This window comes from Cheilinus undulatus, linkage group 6, assembly GCF_018320785.1.
Source record: "Cheilinus undulatus linkage group 6, ASM1832078v1, whole genome shotgun sequence".
In the NCBI taxonomy this organism is placed as follows: Eukaryota; Metazoa; Chordata; class Actinopteri; order Labriformes; family Labridae; genus Cheilinus; species Cheilinus undulatus.
The window spans coordinates 3,191,259-3,216,037 of record NC_054870.1 but is presented as its reverse complement, the minus strand read 5'-3'; the positions used below and the strand labels follow the sequence as shown (position 1 = coordinate 3,216,037).

Sequence of the window (24,779 nt, the reverse complement as noted above, 5' to 3'; positions counted from 1 at the left end):
TTCTTCACATTTTTTTTTCACTTTTGTCCCAGCGTTTGCCACTCTTAGCCCATTTTTGGGACTTCTTTTTGTAACTTTTCACCAATTTTGACACTTTTATCTTGCTTTTTGCAGGTAAATACCACTTTTTGCCAATTTTTCCCACCTTTTTTGCTGACATTTACCCATTTTAGTCACTTTTCACTCATTTTTTGCAATGTTTTTGACCATTTTGCCACCTGTAGCTCATTTTTATTGCCACTTCTCACCCATTTTTGCCACTTTCTGCCCTTTTATGCGACCTTTTCTCCCCATTTTGCCACTTTTCTCCCAGTGTTTGCTGCTGTTTGCATATTCTTGCCACCTCTCGCCCATTTAAGCTGCCTTATGCAATTGAATGCCACTTATCCCACCTTTTTTCTGATATTTGCCCATTAAAGTCACTTTTCACTCATTTTTTGCCACCTATAGTCCATTTTTATTGCCACTTCTCACCCATTTTTGCCACTTTTCTCCCAGTGCTTTTTCCACCTTTGACTTATTTTAATTGTCACTTTTCACCACTTAGATTGTGGCTTGCAAATGTATTTTTCAACAATTTAGCTCTTTGATTGAGCAGCACTAATTTAAATGATAAAAACTTGTAAAGCACACAAAAATCGGACATATACTATATATTCTTAATGAAAATAATTTTTAAATTTTTAAAACGTAAAAATTTGTCATTTCAGGGTTGATACACTTGCACTAAACCTGCTTTATGAAATGAGTTCCAGGTTTAAGAAAAAGTTATTTTCATGTATTTTGATTTTATTTTTCAGAACATTTGTTAACATGCAGAGGACAGCGATTATCACCTGTACTGTGCACCAAGAATTGAAATGTTACATTTACTTAATACAGTTATGTCAACTGGTCCCACAAAACTGGGTTGCAGAAATGAGAAGCAGTGGCGCAGCTAGGGATTCTGGGCCCCCTAGGAAGACAAATTACCCAGGACCCCCTTTAGCCTGCCAACTCAAATGTCCATGAATTTTAATGTAATTTGAACTAGATTTTCCCTCTACTAATGAGCAATAGTTATTGCTATTAAATGAATATGTACTTGTATTATTAGACATTTCCATTTCAAATTGCCCTCCTGATGGGGAGTGCTTTTCTCATGTTCTAGTAGTTTTCTGGACAATTTTTACCAATTGATAATATTTACCTTCAATCCATCCTTGCTGTTCAGTGGGATTTTAGATTGCTTTGACACCTTATGAGTGAAGAGAAAGCGTTTTCTCACACCCATTGGCTAACTTTGAATATTCAAAGTAAACTGGAAATGGCTTGCCTGCTTTATCTGTGGGTGACATTTTTGGTATGTCTGCATCTTTAGAAGCCAGTCTGCAAAAAACCTGCACTGCACTGCTCTCACTTTCTTCACCTCGGTCTTCTGCCTTCTCCTACTTCTCAGCTCACAGGAAAATCATCATTTTCCCTGCTTTCCTTTCTTCCAACACCCTCAACATCTTGCTCTCTTGTCTCTGCTTTATCCTCCTCCATCCTCATCTTGCTCTCTGTCCCTGCTTTCTCCTCCTCCATCATCTTCATCTTGCGGGCTGCCCCCAGTATTATTTCACTCTATTTGATGCAAATTTCAGCCTGTTGGCCGATTCATCTAGCCACTTTTTGATTCATTAATGACACAAGTTACCAAGAAGAATTATTGAACAAAATAAAAATACATTTTCATTCCAGGTTTCTCAAGGGCCCCAGTAATCAGTGCCCCTTTTCCCCCCGTTGCTACAGCCATGGAGAAGAGGACTAGAAAGTTTAATATAGTTTCATATGGCTAAGTAAACTCAGCTAAAGTGCATTTTATAAAAATCAAATTGAACAGCTAAGTTGCACTTACAAAATATTATGTTGAATTTACTTAACACAGTTCTGCTGATTTTAGTTGTAGAGTTTTGCTGCATTCACTCAACACACACTTTTATGTTTAATCTAATTAACACAACTTTGTTACATTTATTTATTAATAGTGCTTGAATAAAAACTGCTTTACTAATGTCTATACTAAATGATACTACTGGAATAATTTCACCTGACCTGACTTTATTTAATAAAAATGATAAAAAAAACCCTAAATGAAACATTTGCAGGTGTACTGCAGCTCCAAAGGTTTTGGTTTCACTGAAGAAGAGCTGTCATGTCGTCCATTCTTTTACCCCACCTTTCAGAATCAAACAGGAGGGACTCGGAGAGATCTTTTAACATTTTTATTTGTTTTGTTATTCTTATACAGTAATGTACATAAGTCAATTTTACAAAAATTCACATATTAACAAGTTAGCTGTGATAGACGATGAAGCGTGAGAAGGCGACATGCTTTGAACACATTTGTAGATCAGAAAATCTTTTTGTTTAAAACTGAACATAAATGAGCAAAAAATCTGAAACAAGAAATAAAACGGGCATTCAGATATCAGATCAAATCAGATATTTGTTCCAAACTAATAAATAAATAAATAAATGAAGCAGATATCTGTGTTTCTGTCTGTTCAGGATGTCTGAATCTCACGTCATAAACTAAAAAAAGAAATTAAAAAACCCGCAGTCAGCCCCTGTGAACAGAAAATAATGTCACACCGAAGCATACATCTCTTTAAATAGAAACTTAAAACAACAAACTAAACTTAAAAAAGAGAAAACAAGAGCAGTCATCTGATCTGCCTTTCATTTCTAAACACACTTCTGATATGTGGATTGATATTCTGCCAAACTGATGGATAAGACACAAAGAATGATTCATATGACTAAAAGTAATATTCCTCACTCACTGACGGTCCGGATGTTGCTGCAGAATGAGCAGTGAACTCCTGGATCTGGATCATCAGTGATCTGAACAAAAGCAGCTGTAAAAACTTCCTATCTTTACTCGTTTGCGTGGAGTGAAAATGTTCTGGATAATTCATTAAAGAGCAGCTAAACCCTTTAGACCCTTTAGTTCAGCTGAAAACTTCTGTTTATGGGTTTTTGTCGTGCTGTTGATCAATGCTGGTCCAAATATCAACATTTGGAAATGCAGCTTTGAAATTCAACATTTAGTGTTAGCATTATGCATGGTGACTGCCCTCTACAGGCTGGAGAAAGGCAACTGCAACTGAATGTTTCTATTGGCTGATTCAGTGACCTATGTGGCACCAGCCCATTTCATCCATGAAGGTTACCCTCAGCAGAAGCAGCTGATAGCTGAAACTGGCAGCCTCCACCAACCAGAGAGAATTGTGGGTAGTGTAGCCTTTTCTTAGAGATCCTGAATGAACCATGTTTTTCTAAAAACAAGTCTGACACTATACACTTGAGTCTTCTGCAGGAGCATAGAAACATGGTTTCACTGTCAGGAAGCTCATAATGAGTCTACCTTTGATGTTAGCAGCATAGACTATGATGTTGTGGCTGAGAGGACATGTATTATCCTTCCACCTGTCCAGGCAGATGAACATCGGCTGAATCTCTGGGGTTTAGTTACTCTCTGAATTTGGACTGGACCCTTCTCTTTTCCCCGTCACTGCAGGATCATTCATATTTGCACTAAGTCTTTAATGTATCAGCATTCTCATGATCCAGGTTCCTGTTCTGTCCTTTAGTCCTGCAGCACAATGAACCTCAGCAGCTGATATGAGTACTATGATCAGAGGATCTCAAACAGACCTCCTCAATCCATCATGTAGAGAGCAGACAGTCTGATACCCATGATAAATAAAAGACGAAGCTTTGAAGTGGCCTGTAAACCAAATTCTTCTGCAGAATTTTGACTGTTTCAAAACATAAAAAATTCAAAACTACAAAACTCAACATCTGCTGAAAATTCAATTTAAAATTGGTATAGAAACTTCAGAAACTTCCAGGCTGTGTGAGTGAAAGCACTAAATATGGAGTCAGTTATGTATCCCCTCTCTCACTTGTGTAAGAGGTCAAAGGTAAAAGTCCTCCATTAAACAGAAACCAAAAAGCCAGAAGTCCCAAAAAAATCCCTGAAGGCTGATCTGAGCTCAGCGCTGGGAAGCTGATTAGTCAAGGAGGAGTTGTTTTTAAAAAGAGGCAGGGCGACAAGGACAGCCAATTACCAACCCAGGTTCTGAACATGGGCGGAGCTCAACATCACAGATGCTGCCAGTCGATAGCAACCAGCGTCTGATTGGCCTCCTGAGCATGACCAATGACCTCGGCGATACCATGCTGACGCCACAAACGTTCAATCTTCCTGTAGCGCTCCAAACACAGGTGGAGAGGGTTCCCCCGCCTGCAGGCAAAAACACAAACACAAACATTAGTGCACACACTCTACAGGAGGGGGTTAGCACACCTGTGGGGTTAGCACACCTGTGGGGTCACCAGGGTTCATGTGGAAGTTAGAAAAAATCTAAAATTTGATTTGTTTTTAATTCAGGGTCATAATATCTCTTAAAAAATGATTTTTCTTGTAAGAGGTCTTAAATTTTATTTTTTCCTTTGAGAAGTGTCTGAATATTTTTTATAATTACTGTTTTTGTGGATTTGCTGTTCAGGTGAACAATAACGGGACTGCAGCGTATTATCTGCATATTCACTTACAGAAAATTGAAAAGAGAAGAAGAAATTCAAAGTTATGTAAATGTGGGTTCCAGATGAAGAATGGAAACAACGGTTTGCAAGGACAAAAAAAATATATAATCATGAGATGACTTAAGATTACTAAAGGGCTTTTAAATGTGGGACAGCCAAACAGTCCCACATAAAATCCACTATGAAGTCCCAACGGGCGTTCCATTTTTCTTTGTTTGGGTCTTAAAAAGTCTTTGGATCTCATTCACCAGAAGAAAAACACTGAAGGCTTTTTAAAGAAGATTCTGACATTCACCAAAGATTTCTTGCCTGTGATTTGTTCTAAGCTAAGAATAAAATCTAAGAACACTCCTATCAACATCTAAAATCTGACATACAAGGATAAAATGTAATGTGTTAAATGTGTTAGCAATATAACCCTTTTATATGATTAAATAATATGACTTAAATATAGTTAAGCAACATTTTAAACATGCAGTGTTTGATCTCAACAGTAAAATGTTACATTTTGAATATAAATTTAATGTGTGTTAACACCCATTTTCTGTTCACAAACAGGCATTTTAATATATTTTATATTAATTATAATAATATAATTTTAATGTAATTTTCCATCACTTTCAAGCATTGTGTTTTAAAACCTGAGAAAATTCATTTCAATGAGAGCACTGTTTGAACCACAGATATCACTTTCACTATCACTAAAACTTTATATTACTCTTCCTTGTTTGGTGTCATTTGAAGCAGCACTTCATCCACTTTAGAACTAGTTATGTATTTTAAAATACTGTCATTGCTTTTACAGTTTATTTTAATTTGAACAACACTTAAATCTTGCTTCTTCTCCTCTCACTCCTATGCCTTGTGTGTGTGCACACTGTCAGTCTCATGCCCTTATATGGGCATAAAAGGGGCTTCCTCTATGCTAATCAGAAGAAACGTGCCTGTGCTTTAAGCTAATGAGTTCATCAGTTTAAGAACGTGTCATGAATCCCACAAAGGTTTCCCTTCTTGAGATCAAATTTTAGAAAAATCTAAGGAAGATATCAGTGCATGAAGCTCTTTGTTTGATTTAGAGTTCAGTAACCCTGAGTTATCAATCACTCAATAATACACCCACAGAGAGGATTTCAAACTGCAGCACAAACATTTCAACACATGCATTCATGCATAGAAAGATAAAGAAGGGTGCATCTTTGTGTGTCGGTGTACACCTACTTCAAGCCCTGGTCCGTCTCTCCATAGTCATCCAGGTATGGAGGAGGATAGAAACAGCCCTTTGTTTTACCTGCTACAAACAACACCTGGCTCTCTCTGACCCTGCAAACACAAACACAGAGTCCATCAGCACGCTAACATTAGCACAAATAACTGTTCAACACTGCACAGTTAGAAATCCCCACCATCTTTTGTTCAGTCTCCAGTGAATTCAAACTACCAGCGGCGGTGGAGCGTGAAGGCCTTTGCACACTGAGCCTGTTTTTATTGTCCGAATTCTTTCCATTCATGTCGTTCTAATTATGTTTGCACTAACGAGAAGATTTCACTGTCATTATATATATATATATATTTGGAACAAGTTTAATTTTATGCAGATTTTCACATCAGTTTAAGTCCTTTGAATGGACTTAAACTGATGTGGACTTGAACGATTGATCGTTCAAGTCCGAGTCAAGTCCGAGTCACCAAAGAAAAATCAGAGTCAAGTCCAAGTTGAGTCCCCTTTACCTGTGTTTGAGTCCTAGACAAGTCCCCATCACCTAAAACCTAGATTTTTAGTTATTTTTAAGCCATTCCAGCTTTTCAGGTGGGCTAGGCTGATGCGTTTTATTAGTGCATGAATCTCTTCAACTTTTTATTTTAAAGGGCTAGAGAAGCTGTTTACAGCAGTTGTGGACAAACAAAACCAAACATCTACGACCCAGTGGTGGAGTAGACTTGGGAGACAGGGTTAATTTTGGCAACTATTTTTAGTTTTAGTCTTTAGACAAAAATACTTTTAGTCACAAGTTAGTCCTGATTGACCTTCATAGATTTAGTCCAGTTTTAGTCGATGAAATCTAAAAAACATTCCAGTCCAGGATGAGGACCATTGATTTTTATTGATATTTATACTCTTATTAATACTCCTTAATGATCACACTCTTCATCAATAATATTATTAATATTCACAGGATTATTTGTATATTTAGGGTGAAAAAATGAGACATGTTTTTAACTGAACTCATACCTTACATCTATCATATACTAAATATTCCTCCTTTAAAATGACTGGATTTATGCAGATTTCTCACTAAAAACTAAAATTTTGATTTTCTCCGTGGGATATTTGAACACATCATAAAAGGTCTTAACTGTGTCCCTCTTTGAAACTCTAGAGTCTGAGTTGTCATTAAACACATCATAATTTTACCGCACGTCACTAATCAGCGTTATCTTGCCGATGTTAACGCAGATTTCAGTGTTGGATTGATATTTTTAACTAAGGGGACTCACTACAAGGTTTCAGAGTTTTTATCACTCTAAGATTGAGGAGGATTACTGTACAGCAGCAACAGCAGCTAATATAGCAAGGCTGAGCAGCTGATGGAGATTTTCAGCGGCTCAAAGGTAGGCTGGCTGCATTTTAGTTTAATTTCTTGTAAAGATTACTGCAGGAATACAGAGAAGAGCCACAGGTTTAAGCTTCCTATTAACCTATCAGCTCCTCTCTCTGTCACCCAGGCTTGCCTGCTCCTCCTCCTCTCTCCTCTGGTTGATTTCACAGACAGGTCAGACTCACATGAACGCGCATGCAACTGAATGCACACCAGGATGCATGAACACTGACCAATTATGCGGGGTTTTCTCACAAAAAAGATAAATATTACAGATTAAACTAGTCTTCCGCAAGAAAGGTCCGAGTCCTCCTCTTCATTGTTAAAGCTCAAGTCTGAATCCAAGTCCGAGTCATCAGCGCTTGAGTCCAAGTCGAGTCATGAGTCCTCCAAATCAGGACTCGAGTCATAGCCCAGGACTCAAGAACTACAAGACTGGCGTGTGCTGCTTCCGTCTTGCTTGCTCACTCAACCCCGTCAGACTTTTAGCCCATCTCACACAGAAACCTCACTTTAAACACCCTGGTTTGCCCGTGTGTTATGTGGATATCAAATTTAACAGATTAAGGCTGAAGTTTGTTGTTTCAGCAACCTAACAGAGGCTGAACTAAGAGCTGCTCTCCATCTCTCCATCTCGGCACAGCTGTGACACTCGAGCATGTGCTGTATGAAGATCTGTCACGATGAATGGATCTAGAGTGATTTTAGAGGCTCATCCTCGTTGCTTATTTTTGTTGCAGTACAAAATAAATTGCCACATTCTACAAATTTCTGCAGTAAATACAAATAAAACACAGTGGACTTGGTGTGTAATGTCCGAGTGCATGATGTTTTTTATTCAGGTTATGGACAAAAAAAAGCATGGGAAAATAGCAGGCTCGGTGTGCAAAGGCCTTAAATAAAAGTAATGTGAAAGAGTGGTTTGAGACAGAAACCAAGTATCTTAAGCCCTTTTTTGGGCAGTCAAGCTTCCTGATAATCAGGTGTGCAAGAGGAGTGCATGAAGCAGGTTTAAGACTGCAACACAGCAGATTCTGGACATGCAGATATTGGTTAAACTTGGTGTTAAGCTGGTTCTTTGCTTTCTTTAGGTTTGTAAAATGTCAAAAATTTGAGAAAAATGCTTCTAATTATCCCTGACAGCTGACCCCAGTTATAAGAATCATGCCAACAGATGCTGACATATTTCAATCACAGTGTTGGAGCTTCACATCTACAGTCAGCTGCAGTGTTGGCAGGAGAATATCAGAGTGCAGGGCATTTTACCTGAGGAAGAGGCCCACGCCGGCTCCACAGGTGAAGGTGTGAGCGGTGCAGGCTCCTACGTCCTCCCCATCTACCTCTGTCTGACAGCAGTAACTCTGAGAACACAGCATGGAGCCACAGACCAGACACAAGGTGGGAGCTCGAGATTTGTCTCCCCCTGACCGTGGACACCTGCACGTGAAACATATTATAGGTTAAACACAAGTCAATACAATCGTTACACATCTGGGTTTTACTGCCTTTATTCAAGAGCGTGGCCTGTGAGTATAAGAACTTTAATAAGTGCCCATATTGTCGAGTGCTTTCCTTTAATACCAAGCCCTCAGACTCAAGTAGCTCCTGCTTTGACATAGATGGAGTCTGAGAGCATTGCTGTTCCTCCACATTCAAAATAAAAGTGGGAGAAGCTCTACTATTAAAGGGAAAACCGGAATTCACAGGGTAGAGAATTTAAATACTGAAAGGCTGCAGTGCAGACAGGGAGCATCCCGTTCTTCCCAATACTCTAAAGCTGGTGTCAAACTCAATCACAGCAGGGGCCGGATTCTGAATTTGGGTCTTACCTGAGGGCCTAACAGGGTCAATATTTAACCACTGACTGTCAACCTAAATGATTTTGAGATTAAAATGTCAAAATGATAAGTTAAAAACTCAAAATCTAAGATAAAAGTCAAATGTGTAAGTTTTAAAAGTAGAAACATGACATTTAAAGTAAAAATAATGTTTTTAAAGGGCAAAATATGAGATAAAAAGAGTTAGGAGTTCAAATGATCAGTTAACTGAGATAAAATTAAAAATCATAATATTTAATGGTCAAAATATGAGATTAACATCGAAATCATGAGTTTAAAATGTCAAAAGATGAGATTAAATTACAAACTTATGAGTTTTAAAAGTCAAAATATGAAATAAAATTTAAAATCATGAGTTTAAAAAGCAAAAATGAGACAAGAGTCGAAGTTTGGAGTTGAAACCATGACTCTAAAAGGTCAAAAAAGGGTTTAAAAATTCAAATTATGAATCTAAAAGGTAAAAAGTCGAGATAAAAAGTGAAATTTATGAGATGTAAAGGTTAAAATATGACATAAAAAGTCAAAACCATAACTTTTAGTCATAACTGTGAGATGCAAAATTGAAAATATAGAGAAAACACAAATTTCTCCTATGTTCCTGACTTTTTATCAAACTATTTTTACTGTTTCCTTTTTCTATTTTTATGGCTCAGCAAGGATATTATAAATCATCAAGGTTAAGTTTACATTTTTATACTGGAGGAAATCTGCAGACCTCACACACAGAAAAAATGTCCACCTTAATTCTGATTTGATCAAACCCTGATTTTCTGAGTATAAGACATTTACCTGATCATGGGAGAGCATCTGTGTCTGATGAGCTCTCAAAACTCAAAGCTGTTAGTTTTAAAATGACTGAAGAGGTTAAAAACAACGCATCTTTCTATGGGGTGTTAGTTTGTGTAGTACTGACGTGAAGCTGGACGCCTGGTTGATCAGGACGCTGTAATCCTCCGGCAATTCAATCAGGCGGTTCGACACTCTGGGGAATCTGATGATGAGACCTCCGGCCTGCAGCGTCTGTCTCACCCCTGGATGACAACACCACCTGTAGCACACACAGACACACAAAGTGAGCTGGGAACCAAAGAGATGTTTGCAGAAATTCTGCATATAAAATCCTCCAGCTCTAAAAGCTCTAACCTCATGAAAACGGTATTTTCTGACAAGAATTAAAGCAGGTGGGTGTCATTTTTAACCCTTAGAGCTCACAGCAATTTTTTTCACCATCATGTCTTGTCTGGACTTTTTGTCTTAAAAAGCCTGTAAAACATCAACCCTGTGATGCAGTCAAGCTCTATACATCCTTTTTTTCAGGACAACCTGGGCTTTAAGAATTTATCAACCGGAGTAATGTCACTAGATTTTTAAAAGAGCTGCAGGACACTAAAGACAAAACAAATCAGAATTTGAAACTCAGAGATTTGTTCATAACACACAGAAAACAGTGACTGAGCCTTTTATTTGCACAGACTTGTTCTTCCATCTCTTAGGGACACAACGGTGAAATGATAAACATTCTGTGATGAATGGTTTTCAAAATATCTACACTGAACAAAAATATAAATGCAACACTTTTGTTTTTGCTCTATTTTTCATGAGCTGAACTCAAAGATCTAGGACTTTTTGCATCTACACAAAAGGCCTATTTCTCTCAAATATTGTTCACAAATTTGTTTAAATCTGTGTTAGTGAGCACTTCTCCTTTACCAAGATAATCCATCCACCCCACAGGTGTGGCACATCAAGATGCTGATTAGACAGCATGATTATTGCACAAGTGTGCCTTAGGCTGGCCACAATAAAATGCCACACTAAAATGTGCAGTTTAACTGATGCTAAAAGATGCTTATTATCAGATCTAATGACGTGGATTCAATCTTTAAAGACCCCGAAAAGTCACCAAAGTTCTGGGCTCACTAGAACGGCGTCCTTTAGGGCTATGGAGACACCGATGGTAGCAAATGAATGACAAAAAGTCAGTAAAAAACAGAGAAAGTGTCTATGACTTATGGTTCAAAAGTTATCAGCGTTTTTATAAACTTGCCATTTCTTGTTATTTATGACAACACCATCCTCAGAAACTCTGGAAAGTGAGTAAAGTTCCAGGCTTAATAGAAAATGTTCTGTAAGAGTTACGAATGCATGGAGAACATAATCAGAAAGGCACAACAGAGAGCTTTCAGAAAAACAACAATTAAGTGCCTACGACTTACGGTTCAGATGTTACCAAGTGTTTATAAAAGGGCATGGATCCGTGCCAAATGGTCAGCGCTATATCAGCTACAGTGCACTGGGAGTGGCTGCAACACAGCCAAAGAGAAAGAAAAGTACCGCGAGTTTCCTAAATTTCCGAGATTTTCTTCCTCACAGCAGCATGCACCGGATGAACACAGCACAGATGAATACTGCACTCTGTGTGTGTGTGAGCTAAAGACACACACAGGCTAGAGGAGACTGAGGTTTTAAGGATAAACATGGAGCTTTCTCATCTCTGTATTTCTCCCTCCACATAATGCTGCAGGATAGGCGTATGAAAGCGGGCTGTCCCTCTACAAGCACACGCCTCCACTGTTTCTGCCTGTTGTGTGGGGGCTAATCAGTGTACATTCATGTATTGGTAATATCATTTTATTTAAAAGACTAAACCACAGTGTGTCATTACTAAGACTGAGCGTCAATCAGACGTACCACTGAACAGGAAATATGGATCAGTATTGATAATTAGCAGATTTAAAACATGATCAAATCTCATTGCACCCACAAATCCTGTTTAACAAGGCAGAGGAGAGAGGCATCAGGTAAACAATGTGAACAACACCTGAACTAAACAGTCACTGATTTTATGCATTTGTTAGATATTTCATATTTTCTCAGGCAGAATCTGCAGTAAACCACTCAGTTCCACTGATTTTATTTATCAAAATACATATAAAATATATAAGAAAAGAGGAATAAACAGTGTTGATCATTGTAGAATGGGAATTTAACCCAGAAATTAAATCACATAATATTCAAATAGATAATTTCATACAGTAGATGATTAATAAAAAATATAACAACAAACTTAAAAACAATCCCAGCATAAATGAGGGAATAAAGCTAAAATGAAATAAAGGGTGTGACAGATCATTTTCTGGTGGAAATTAATTTCAGTTAAAATCAGAGATGGCCATGCAGGTCACATGACCTTTCTAAGTTGACAGTCAGTCAGTGTTTTATTATGAACATAAAATTTAACCCAATAAAGAAAGATTAAGAAAAGCTTTATGATTCTATTAACAGATTTTTTTAGGCACAAAACTGGTATCATCCAAAACCTTTATCAGGAGTTCAGACCAGGAAACCGGTCAAAATTAAAGCATAAACAGTAGAAAGATAAAAATATTTACAAACACATAGCCTCTTAATTCCACTTTCAAAGTGCACTAGATTGATGTTATTACCTTTAAAACTTGCAATTTTTTCTCCCAGATTAGCATGCCCCCGGCCCCCTAGAAGGGCTGGAGTATGCATGATCAGAATGGAAAAACCTCTGCCTCAATTTGAGCCAGGAAAAACCCTGGTTTAGACTCAAACCTCCTCCACTCTGAGCACATACAGCCACAACATTTAGGATGTGCCAACAGCGCCAACCCAAACTCCAGAGAGTGGAGTGGGAGTGGTTTATAAAACCCTCTGACAGCGAGTCTAATTTTACTCCAGCTTACAGAGCAGGTGCACCGCTGGCTTTTGTTCGTCATGGAAGATGTGCTTTAAAAATCTAAGGTCCATGTGACTCACCCTACAAACCAAAACTACTTCATCTACAAACTCAGACTTAAAAACCAGGGTCTACCAGACCATCTAACAGATCTCAACTTTAAAGCTCTGACTGAGAGAGCAAAAGAAGATGAAGGAAAGTTATTTAATAATTTCACATTCACACACGTATGTTGTGAAACTGAACTTAATAATCATGATCTCCGTTTTAATCAATAATCATGATTATGATTTGTGCCATAACTGAGCAGCCTCAGCATGTTTTATTGTCAGTAGTATAGCCTTTCATTGACAATGTGCTGTGAAAGTAGACTAACATTGGTACCTGTTTAGGCTAAAGAGGAGGAGCTAAGTCCAGAAGACTGCAGCTTTATATATTTTTTACATATTGTTTTACATTCCTACAGGTGATTCATTAATATGCAAGTGAGACTACAGACAGAAAACTCTGTGGCAGAGTGATGGAGTCCTCTTTACCAAAGAACATTCAGCCACTCGAGCTAAACTCATCTGAACCAGAGGAGATGTAGGAGCTGTGGTTTGGACCATGATCTGACAGACTGATGCTTCTCTGTAGGACTGAGCACAAACAAAACGCACAATGCTACACACTTCTCCTATCAGGAGACTGTAAACCGAGAGGTAATACAGATTGTTAAATATTTCAAGTTTCTGGGCATAACAACTGACTCCAATCTAAATTTTAAGAAACATGTAAAAATGTCGGCAGAAATGTAAGAACCAGCCTTATGAACCTCAGACATGTCAGGCATCAGTTACCTTTGGCTGCTACTAAACTCAATCACAGCAAACTCTGGATAAAAAAAACCAAGGGACTACCACTACTGTAACATCATTAAGAAATATAACTTGATGACCTCTGACAGTTTTCTTTGCTAGACATGTGTCTGATGTATAAGTGGATTCATGATCAGACCCAACCACCACTTAAACAATGTGTGTTACTCTGCAGGCACAATCTTCATCAGTGAGAGGAGACTAAACTTAGGAAAACTGCGTTTGGACAATCTGTATTTTCAGTCAGAGCAGCAGAAAAGTGGAACTCAATTCCTACCCATTTAAGAGACTGTACAAACCTCAATGTTTTTAAAAGTACACTGAAATCATGGTTCAAGGAAAAACAATCATGTGATCACTGATATAAACCTCTGAATGCATCAATCTTAGAGACAATGGAATGTAATTTTAAATGTGTTGAGTCCAACATGGAAACAGGTATAATAGACGCATGATGTGAAGAATTTGTTGTCAATAAAAAAGCAGTGAGGATGACGAGCAGACACACAGATGTCAATGTGTGCCAAATGCACAAAACTCTTGCATGCCACTTTTTAACCTATTAAGTACAACTATACATCTAAATAAAACAGCGATATGCTTTTTAATTGCACTACTTGGTGTGCAGTTTTTTAAATTGAATTAAGACTAATGGAAGACAATGAGGCAGTGGAGCTTGGCAGCCAATCCGGTAAAAATAAAATTTTGTTGCGGGTCTACACCATTCTGAATTATTAGAGGAAGAACTTAAGAATCTTGTTATGCTGCTATGTCTGACAGGATGACCAGACATCTTTGAATCTGGACAGCTAAGGACAGTTTTGAGGAGATTCTGACCTCTAAACTACGGAATAACAAACAAAATTTATATCACATCATAATATGTCCTACTGCAATTTCCAAACTGGTAAGGTGTATTATTTCTTTAACCTGAAATCTGTGTCAAAGAATCAGTTTCATACAGTTTTTCTGCAGTAGAGATGTTACGCTCCTAATATCATGCAAATATTAAAAAGCCATTTAAAAAATTGTTTATGAAAAACATCCTACTTATCTGATTTAATTTCATATGGACTTTGCAATAAGAGCCTGAATAATCCCAATGAGATATTTCCTCCTAACTGTTCAGCCCTACTTTATACTGAAGGAACAATGAGTGTGTAAACTATTTATTACCTGTGTATGAGCGGTTCCAGCAGTGTGTGATGGCTCTGGTAGATCTGCAGCAGGTTAGAGGGCAGACTGAGGTAGCTGCACAGTGCCTCCCACTGGCCATGACCTGCAACTGCAAGAACAAAAACACGCACCGGTACACACACAAGGCGTATAATCACTTAATCACTTTGATTTTCTTTTGAAACTGTTCCAGATCTCCACAGATTAGAGCTGCTGCTGCTTAGCTCCAGTGAATGAGCAAATGACGGCCAGTCAGACCACACTCACATCTGATCTTAAGGGGATTAAATAAAACAAATTAGCAAAAAAATCACTTTATTTAAAACCCAAGTTCAACTCTTAATCCTCCTCTCCTTTAATTCTTTAAAATCTGTTCTTCAAAATTCTGCACTTAGAAAATAAACTTCAATTCTTGTTTCTGTGTTTTATTAAAGCATGCTGCTGTGAGTTCAGTGAGTTCCTTTGTGCTCAGCATTGTTTCTATGCTGTTATTCTGCTGCCAGTATTTAATCTGTGTTAGCGCGGTGTGTGCTGAGTGATCAAGTGTGCAAAAATGTGTGCACTCAGTGCCACAATAGCAGAGATGCATCATTGTGTTCTGTGTGTAGTTACCCAGCAGGTCAGTAGGTGGTGCTGTAGAGTTCAGGTAGTGGAAGAAGAGAGCAGCAGCTCGGAGGAATGGCAGAACACCCACTTTAACACAGCGAAGCAGCTGCCACCCAGAGGTGACTTCAGGTAACACACTGTCAAACACAGACACATCAGTGATATGACTCAAACATACAGGATGGGTTCTTTAAGAAGAGCTGTTTCTGTGTGTGTACTCACCTGCCCAGGTGTTTTCTGAGCATGCTGTAGAGCTTACATACGAGCTCCTCCTCCTCTGATCCCCCACCGTCCTGATCCATACTCACCTCTTCTGCAGACAGAGAGGTGTGATAGAGACGACAGGTGAGACAAACCTCTTTAATTATCGTTGATTATTAGCGTTAAATTTCAACATGGACATTAATTTGAAAAATAATCACAGAAGACTTCCTTTAATTCATTTTCTGCTAGTGTTATAATGGGACCACTGCAGTTCTTTAGAGTTTATTCAAGAAACCAAAATACTTTGAATGCTTTTATTGTGAAATGCTGTTTCAGCTACATGGAGTTGTGTGCTTCTGGAGTAAAAAAAAAAAAAAACAAAACTTTCTTTTATCAGTTAATTTAAAGCTATCCATGGGAATTTGCTGACATATGTTTGTATTAAATCTTCTACCAGATTTTTATTGAGTATGTTTTTAATATTATGATCAGGACAGTACAATAGATACATTTTATGTCTCTTTGAATGGTAGTTTGTTGTTGATCTGGCACGATACTTTAGCACAGCAATTGTGCAAATGATAATAATGAGGAGAAAACACACCAACCTCAAGTAGCAACTGTAGTTAGTATGAACATGTGAGTTTCTGTAAATGCTTACAGTATTGTTGTGACTGCTCTACATGTGTGACTCACCCGTGGTGGAGGTTAGCAGGATCTGAACCAGGTGAGCCACTGTTATCAGGTGAAGAAGGTGGAGGTGAGCCGAGTCCACCCCACTCCGTCCTGACTGGTCTAGACTGCTAACTGAGCTGTATGACAACACACTGTACACCTGCAGAGAAAGAAATACACTTCACTACATTTGTTATGGTTTCACTGTATTAAGAATTACACTTACATGTGCATGTAAACACCATATCACAGATATGATACAAACAGGAAGTGGGATACTCGGGTCCGTGAAATCACAGTTAGTGACAGAAAACGTTTTCCATATCAGCTGAATTCATACAGACGATTCACAGGAATTTTGCAGGTGATTAAACAGATTTTCACAGAATGGAAACTAAATTCAAATTTGATCTTAGTAATTTTAACTAGAATTAAATGTAATCATTTTTTAGGTAAAGGGATTTACAAAGTTGATATACAAAGAATGAGACAAATACACGTGGACATAGCTGGTCTGATATATATATACGATCATAAAAGTATTGGCACCCCTGGAATTTTTCCAGAAAATACACCATTTCCATGAGGCCTTCATACACCTTACAACGCCCTCTGAACAGTATTCAAAGAAAATAAACTCTGACTGAAATTATTTATAAACTGAAACTCACCAGCAGGTGAAACATGTCAATGTCGAAGATACACGGAGTGTTTTCAACCTGAGAGTCAGGGACCAGGGCTGAAAGAAACAGCAGACACGTCTGTTACACATGTGTGAAGTTATCAGTCATAATCTTTTTGTTTCTCAGGAGCACACAAAGGAAGAGTATATGTACAGTAAGTCTGAATATATGTTTAACATGTGTATGTGTGCATACCTGAGAACAGTCTTATGAAGTGTGAGTGAACTGTTGTCAGTGGAGCAGCAGTCCAACAGGCTGAACTGAACCTGGCTAGAGAGCTCAGACAGTCATCCTGCAACACAAAACACACCAGGGACACAGCTGAGTTTAAAGTGCTTCATAATATTTCTGATGATTTATTATGTAAATTGGCCATAACATTGTATCTCCATTTTCATTATTTGAATGTTTGTCATAAGTGCTATAAATTCCCTTACAATTGATTTTACCATGTTTAAACCAGAAAAAGTGTCAAAAAGACTTTGTGCCAAATCCCTGTAACTCCACTGTTTTTGACAGGACCTCTTAGATTGACCTGGAGCTAAATCAAGGCTGGCTCAGACTACACAAATTCAGACAGGTTCTGGCCAGACTGCACCGTCACAGCTCATCATCAAACCTCGGGTCAAATTATGACCTAATGACGTTATTTTCTTCTTTTACAAGCAAAAGACCACTACAACATAGAGCGCTTCTGTTGTAGAGAGACTAACACATGTTTTAATCCTTCTAAGGTCATATATTATGCAAAATACACTTTTTCAGGCTTCTCTCACAAAAATATGTGCCCCTGGCCTGTTAACAATCCCCCTAAGAATCAGAAATATCCATTCCCTCCACTCCTCTCTTTCTCCAACTTTCAGAAAATGTGTCCTGAAACAAGCTATTCTCAGATTTTCCCCTCATGATGTCATGTGGGGAGTTAGCCCAGCCCTCAGGTTTGGTTGGCCCTCCACCCTCTTCTCCTGATCACAAAGCCACATTCATTAAGCCACATCCATTTCCTGAGAGGGGCGGAGTCAGACAGCTCAAACATTTAAAGCTACAGACACAGAAACCGCTCGTTCGACTGAACAGAGGGGTTTTTAGATGTGCAAAAATCCATGCTGGAGTGTTTTTTCAGCAACAAACCTCACAGGCATGTTTTAGGGACCTCTGAGACCAGTATAAACTTGTCTTAAAAGGGTAAAGTATGTGCCCTTAAAAGCTTCCTACATGTGAATGTGTAACAGGAGCTTTTCATGACAGAACTGTGTTTATTTAGCACTGGCATTCAGGAATTTAACTTTCTTCTTGCATCCAGCCTGGACCAACACAGGGTTTATAAAGTCAGATGCTAAATGTTAAAAAGATGACTTCAGTTCCTTAAATACCAGCACGAGCAGAGTCTGAATATAGCTCCAGGAGGTATCAGTGACCTTATCCTGCTCCATTAGCCTCTGAGCTACTCGATCTCTCCCCTCCAATCTGATAGTCTTTCTCTCTTACTCCACAAGCTCAGATTGATAGTGTTACCTGTCGGCAGGGTAAACTTCCAAACAACGGCTTCTCCTCGTCCATCAGGAGGCGCTCTGTAAAAAAATTAAACGGTCAAGTGTGTCAACCTGCATATGTGCATTCCAAAGTGTTTATACACATGTGCAGACCTCTGAGGTGTATGAGCGTGAACATACCTATACTCTGGATGGTGTAGGCACAGGTGGACCAGACCAACATTGGGACTCTCTGGTCCTGCTCATTTGGGTTCACCTTCAGCCCCACCTTGTAGGTGGACATGCTGAACGTGGTGATCATCTCACTGATGCTGTTGGAGAATGGGTTCCTGAGGGAGACAGGGACATCAATGCTGATATTATCCAGGCTTATCACCACAGATGAAGGTTTGACTTGACTATGACAGAACTGTTCAGAATGAAATAAACCGACCGACCGACTTGTAGCACTAAGTTAAACACAGAAAGGTTGTAGCTTTAGAATGCACACCACAAGTTTTTGACACAAAGTAGAGTGTCATCTCATAATAAAATGAACTATTATGTTATGGAGGGAGAGATATTTTCAAAAACGTGTACAAACTACCAGCAATCAGCACACCCAGGGCAGGGACAACACTGTGTTTCTGTCAGACAAATGCAGAATTAATTGGTCTGTTTAATCAAACAGGGCTCCTTTTTCTAAAATGAAGCCTTTTGATTGGCTTATTGACAAAGTAAACCTGGACTCTCTTGTCTCTATGCCTTTTTGTAGATTATCTTGCACACGACAGGTGCTGCCTTCTTGTTCAACTTTTGTTATCATTAAATCTGACTTTTCAAACTTGGCCAGCTCCATCCTAGGGGTACAAGCTAAACTCCAGTGTAACTTCAACAGAGCTAAACTCCAGCTGGTACAGAGGGGATAACTTTAAGTTTGCTGTAAATTCCAGCTTTAAAGGAGCAATATGTTAAATTTTTGCACTGAAGTATCTACATTAACTGAAAATGACTGCAACCATGTGATATATTTACAATATGCAGTTTGCTGAGTACTTACACCTCAAATATTTCCAATAGTTTTCAAAGCTAGAGAATCTCTTAAATTTTATAGCTGCAATAGTCCAATGGTTTGTCATGGCTTCCATCAAACAACACGTGGGTGAAACACCAGACATTACTTCAAGAGACTTCTACACAAGGAAGTCCGAACTGCGGCTGGGTTTCATTCACATTTTCTACTGCATGAATGAATGACGAATGACTCATTTACTGTCATTGTCACAGTAAAAAACAACTGCTCACTAGTGATGGAGACATTAACTGTCTGCCATCAGCTGCAGGCTCTGTAGCCAAAGTCCTGCTTGTTCCATTAAACTCCACTCCCACTCCCTGACCCCAGTAAGGCTGTGGCTTCAATCACAAAGCCCTATAATAGCTTTAAAATGCTTATATTGTAAACCAGAGAAGCCAGAGAGCTTTTCTCCCTCATCATGTCAACGTTAAACTAAATCTGTTGTTTCCCGTTTAGTAAGTACAGATTATAGAGGGGCAGCTGTCCTCAGTTTAAAACAAGCAGTGAGCGATGGCATAGCTGAGCATCACACCTCTACACATCATCTTTGGTTACTGTTTAAATCAAGAGCTTCCTGGTGGAAGAATTTACACACCGTGTGTTCAATTCAGACATAAAATGACAGAAAACTCAAACTCAGAAGCAATCTATAGAATCAATAAAACAAGCTGTGACCTACTGTGGAGTGAAATCGACTCTGAATCCTTCAGGAGCAACAGGCTCTGCATCCTCGGCTAGCTCTGAAACACACGGATGTTCTCATGATTTATTAACTCAGTTTTTTAACACCAACAGCTAAACTTCATACAAAAGAATCACCAAATAAACACATTTAACTGATTACATTTCAGTCTTTATGTTCATTAAAATAGATTCCTCTGCACTCCTAAAGATGGACAAAAGACTGACCGTCAGACTGCTTCCTGTGCGAGGAGTGTAGTGCTGCTATCTGCTGATTGGTTGTTTTAAGCCACGATTCAAGACTGGGATGATCCACACTGAGAGAAGAAATACAAAGAGGAAGCTTTACAGTTGTGTTTTACCTGTGTTGAGCGTGTTCATGTGGAAAGCTGTGGTCAGATTTTGGATAACTAATTCCACAATGTGTGTTAACCTTTGGTGAAGTGTATTAAACCCATAGTTTAGTTAGGTGAGTTCATCCAATCATGTTTGTACAACTTGGCCAAAGCTTGGTTCATACTTCTGAGACTAAGGCTTTTAACAACACAGAGACGAAAATGTTATATTTCCTTTCGTTTTGAAAAAGTTTTCTGTAAATACGGGATAGTTTCAGGAAAGCACGGAACCACTGAAAATGCTGTAGTATATATGCCAAGCCTGTACATGGTGCTGTATTGCTGCCACTTACGCACGTAAAAAATCTTTGCGTATACTCCTGAATTTGTCTTCTTGTGGACAGGGCCTAATCTAAGTTTTAGTGGCCAATGCCATTGTGTGCAATACATACTTGTATGTTAGTTTTACTAATCACCACCTAAACTCTAGTTGCTAGAGCTTTTCTAGTCCAGCCACATATTCAGTTAGTGTATAGAAAACCATAGTAAATGAAGCAAGGCATATCATGTTGGAGAAGGTAAATATTGATCAGCCTTTGAATAAACCTAAATTAATGCAAAAAAAGAAAAGAAAAGAGAAGAGCCATCGAAGGAGATGGTATATAGGGCCAGAGAATCAGTTGAGGCAAAAGACTGCGCTTGTTTGGCTACAGAGAGACATGGACAATGTTGGCAAGTAGATTTAACACATCTGGTGGTTTTCTGCAGCCATTAATCTTGCACTAGGATATGCATACAGACAATACTTAAAGACCCTGTAAAGTGAAATCCATAGTTTTTGTCTTAACACTCTAGAAATGTTGGAATATGGTTGCTGTAAACATGTAAAAACTCTGAGATCTACATGAGACTGAATTCTTGATTTAGGCCATTTCATCGCTTTCCTGGCTTGGTTTCGTGTGGGCGGGGCCAATATGTGGACTCACGATGTCATGAGCCCAAAGTAGAGAATGACCCCGCCCCTCTTGTGGAAGGAAGCAGTCACCTAGAGCAAGGACTTCTGGTTCATTTTGTGCAAAGGAATTCAGTCTTGTACTCCTGTACCGTTCTATAATGTTCATGTTTCATTGCAGTTACAGTTCTGCATGTTTTGTTTATTGATTCATGTTTTTAGGGGACAATATTTTCCAAGTATGACACCATGAGTGAGGGGGTTAATGCTGCAGACTACCCGTGTCCTGAGTGGGCGTGGTTTCAGCTCATTCAACAGACACGCCCACACCATCCTGGAGCAGATTTTACTGCCTCATTTTTCATGATTTCAAGCTTCATTTTATAAACTTGGACTGTGACTGAAGTTTGACCTGGGGGTTCATAACACAGTGATCTATCATACCACAAACCTAAATACAGATTTATTTTTACTTTACAGGGTCTTTAACTAGAAGTTACCTGATGCCACCTAGTAGACCAATCACAGGGCTTTAGATCTGTAGTTGTCTTTTTGAGGAGGTGCCCATCAGCCTTCAGGTTCAGGGCTACACAAACCTTCAGTGCATGTTATGTCATAAATATGACACAGAAATATAAATCAGACGTAATTATGGGTACCTTGGGTTAGGCGAGTGTGTATGTGGCAGTAGAGGGATCACAGTGTTGCTCAGACACTCGCACAGCGGACACAGAAACTCTCCGTTCTCCACGTCGTAGCTGGTGTGACCTCTAAGGCGCTGCTGACGTCTCTGCTCCTTCAACTGTACTGCTTCAAAGTACCTGAACAAAGACCAGGGAATATTAAAGGAAAGCAGGAGCTAAAAACTACAGATGACATGTTTCCTGTCCAACAGCTTGATTTCTGTCAACTGTTGTCAAGAGAACCCTTTATTTTAGTTATTAAATGCTTATAAAGCAGAGAACACGTAACATTATTGTTCATTATTACTGATATTTTGACTTTATATAGATGTCCCTGTTCTCTTAGAACCTCCTCTGTGCTTTGAATTGATTGGTCTGCAGCTGTGGTTTCTCACCTTTGCCAGCAGGTGGCGTGCATGATGTGTCCACAGCTGGCCGTGTGAATCCCCAGAGACAGGTCAGGGTGCATGAACAGAGGGTCGTGATGCTCTGAGAAACATAGTTTTAGATATTTCAGTCAGTACTTACTAACACTGAATGCTGGCTGTCTTGTCCTGGGGCCTGTTTCAGAAAGGAAGCTGAGCAAACTCTGAGTCTAACCCTCAACTATGAGTTGATTTACCCTCAGATAAGCAACTGATCTTCCTGTATCAAAACAGCTGATTTGAGTTCATTCACCTCTGCACAGGTTTGCTCAGAAATTATAGCAAGCACCGTGACAATAAGAAGACAATATTAAAAACGTCCTGACTCTTACTCACCATGTCATCAGGTGACAGAAAAGACCTTCTCATACTTTATCTCTCTAACCTAAAAAACCCTCAAGCAGGCATAGTATGCATTTGTTTATTAATTTTTTAAGTTACAGAGTAGTAGCATGGGAAAACATGCCATGATTGGTTAAATAAAACCGCTTGAGAGACTAAAAAAAAGAAAAACTAGCTTTTTCTTCAATCAAAGGTGAATCTCTACTCACAAAAACAGGACACAGACTGAATAAATGAATGACTGAGGAAAGCATTTTCCTGGCCTTGTAAGAGGGAGGAATGGGAGCAAAACTTGGGGTTCTTTGAAGAAAACTTGCTCTAAACCAGATTAGGTTCACAGATTGACTCAGAGACTACCTTCCTTTTATGAACTGGGCTAGCATTATCTCGCTTTCTAAGGATCAAGTTTCCTCCCACTATAAAACACAGAACTCCGAGTTTCCCTTAGTGTAGGATTAACAGACTCAGAGTTTGCACTAAACCTGCTTTCTCAACTTACTCTGACAATGTACAGAAAAGCTCCACCTACCTGGATCAGGTAAGTTGCGTTGCCGGTTTTTGGACAGAACTGTGGACCTCTGAACAAATGCTGCCAGAACCATGGCTTTACCATGACCTCTGACCTCCTGCTCCTCCTGACACAATATGCAGGTAACCAGCTGACGCCGTTCAGCTCTGCTCACCCTCCTGGGACCAACACACACCTGGGAGAGACAGGTGTGCTCTAAACTTGGAGGACTGGGGAGGAGAGCATATAACATGGTGAACATTCTGTACACCAACACAGGTGTAAACTCTGCACCCACCCTCCTGCTGCATCCTCTAAAATCACTGATCTGCATTTCTTCTCAGTCACTCTCCTGCTGCTCTTTTCTCAACATTATGGCAGCTACATACCTCGATCATGCAAGATGCCAATCATTAACGCTGACTCAGAACAGAGTTAGAGTTATGGTTGTTATCCTGAATGTCTTTTCTCTTAATTTTAGAAATTGTATTCTTCTGGTCAACTTTCAGATCAATGACTGTTCCCAATTTAAATTAATGCAAGGAAAAATGAAAACCAAGTCATTTGCAGGACCCAAAGCTATTATATCAAAGATGTAGCTTAGTTTAAAAGCTACATACACTACACAGTATTGAGGCCTATGATCCTCTCGCCCTGGTACCTGATCTCTGCAGCAGCAGATGTTGAGGCCTCCAGCTCCTCCAGACTTTGCTGGAAAAGTTCTTTATTCTCATTGATGAAGTGTTTTTGCATCTCTGACATCTGAGCCATGATCTTTTCTCTCCTGAGCCGAGCCATCTCCGCCTTTCTCTTCCTCTCAGCCTTGTCTTTGTCCCGCACCGTCTACAGACAGAAAGCCCAGGGATATTTATGTAATCAATAATCAATGATTTCTAAGTAATGAAATAAATAATCAATCACATCCAACACAATGAGGTATAATTAGAATAGGGCCTTGAACAATTTCAGATCACAAAAGGGCCTCACATCTTGTTCAAAGTAAGAAGATAGTGAGAGAAAAACTTGTAACAGTAAACGAGGGGGCAGGCCTTAGCGAAGGGTCAATGAAGATGTCACTCAACCAGATAGCTGGGAAATATCACTCTAAACTACATGTACATGTGAGCTTAATGGTTTGTAAACAGTTCGTGTTATGCACCTCTTCAAGCCCTTGTCCCTGGCTGATGGTGACAGTGGAAGTGGCTGATGTCCGTTCTCTCATCGTTTTAATGTTTGTCACCATCTGCAAATAAAAGTGAACGTTGTGTTAAAAGAGAAACATCCAGATGATCAGGAGAGGTTTGGACGAAACACTTCACTTCACTTCGGCATCACTGTTAAGGCACAATTACACACATCCAAAAATGTTAGATTTGACCTTTAGGTTTGATC

At 39.1% G+C, this 24,779-nt stretch overlaps 1 protein-coding gene across 2 annotated transcripts in view; it reads right to left on the bottom strand.

Annotated features, from left to right (window-relative positions):
* Positions 1–2,232: 2,232 nt before the first annotated feature.
* ubr2 (ubiquitin protein ligase E3 component n-recognin 2) overlaps positions 2,233–24,779 on the bottom strand; it is a 69,863-nt gene continuing 47,316 nt past the window's right edge. For both annotated transcript variants that reach the window (XM_041789660.1, XM_041789661.1), the window contains exons 28-46: positions 24,547–24,630; positions 24,049–24,230; positions 23,409–23,617; positions 22,508–22,601; positions 22,089–22,250; positions 20,371–20,459; positions 20,141–20,201; positions 18,588–18,736; positions 18,430–18,485; positions 17,110–17,206; positions 16,903–16,970; positions 16,253–16,391; positions 15,575–15,665; positions 15,359–15,489; positions 14,747–14,855; positions 9,924–10,058; positions 8,439–8,609; positions 5,794–5,895; positions 2,233–4,273 (exon numbers count right to left, since the gene is read on the bottom strand). In XM_041789660.1, the coding sequence (XP_041645594.1) occupies positions 4,132–4,273; positions 5,794–5,895; positions 8,439–8,609; positions 9,924–10,058; positions 14,747–14,855; positions 15,359–15,489; positions 15,575–15,665; positions 16,253–16,391; positions 16,903–16,970; positions 17,110–17,206; positions 18,430–18,485; positions 18,588–18,736; positions 20,141–20,201; positions 20,371–20,459; positions 22,089–22,250; positions 22,508–22,601; positions 23,409–23,617; positions 24,049–24,230; positions 24,547–24,630 (2,271 nt within the window). In that variant the 3' untranslated portion in view covers positions 2,233–4,131. The remainder of the gene's footprint in view (positions 4,274–5,793; positions 5,896–8,438; positions 8,610–9,923; positions 10,059–14,746; positions 14,856–15,358; positions 15,490–15,574; positions 15,666–16,252; positions 16,392–16,902; positions 16,971–17,109; positions 17,207–18,429; positions 18,486–18,587; positions 18,737–20,140; positions 20,202–20,370; positions 20,460–22,088; positions 22,251–22,507; positions 22,602–23,408; positions 23,618–24,048; positions 24,231–24,546; positions 24,631–24,779) is intronic.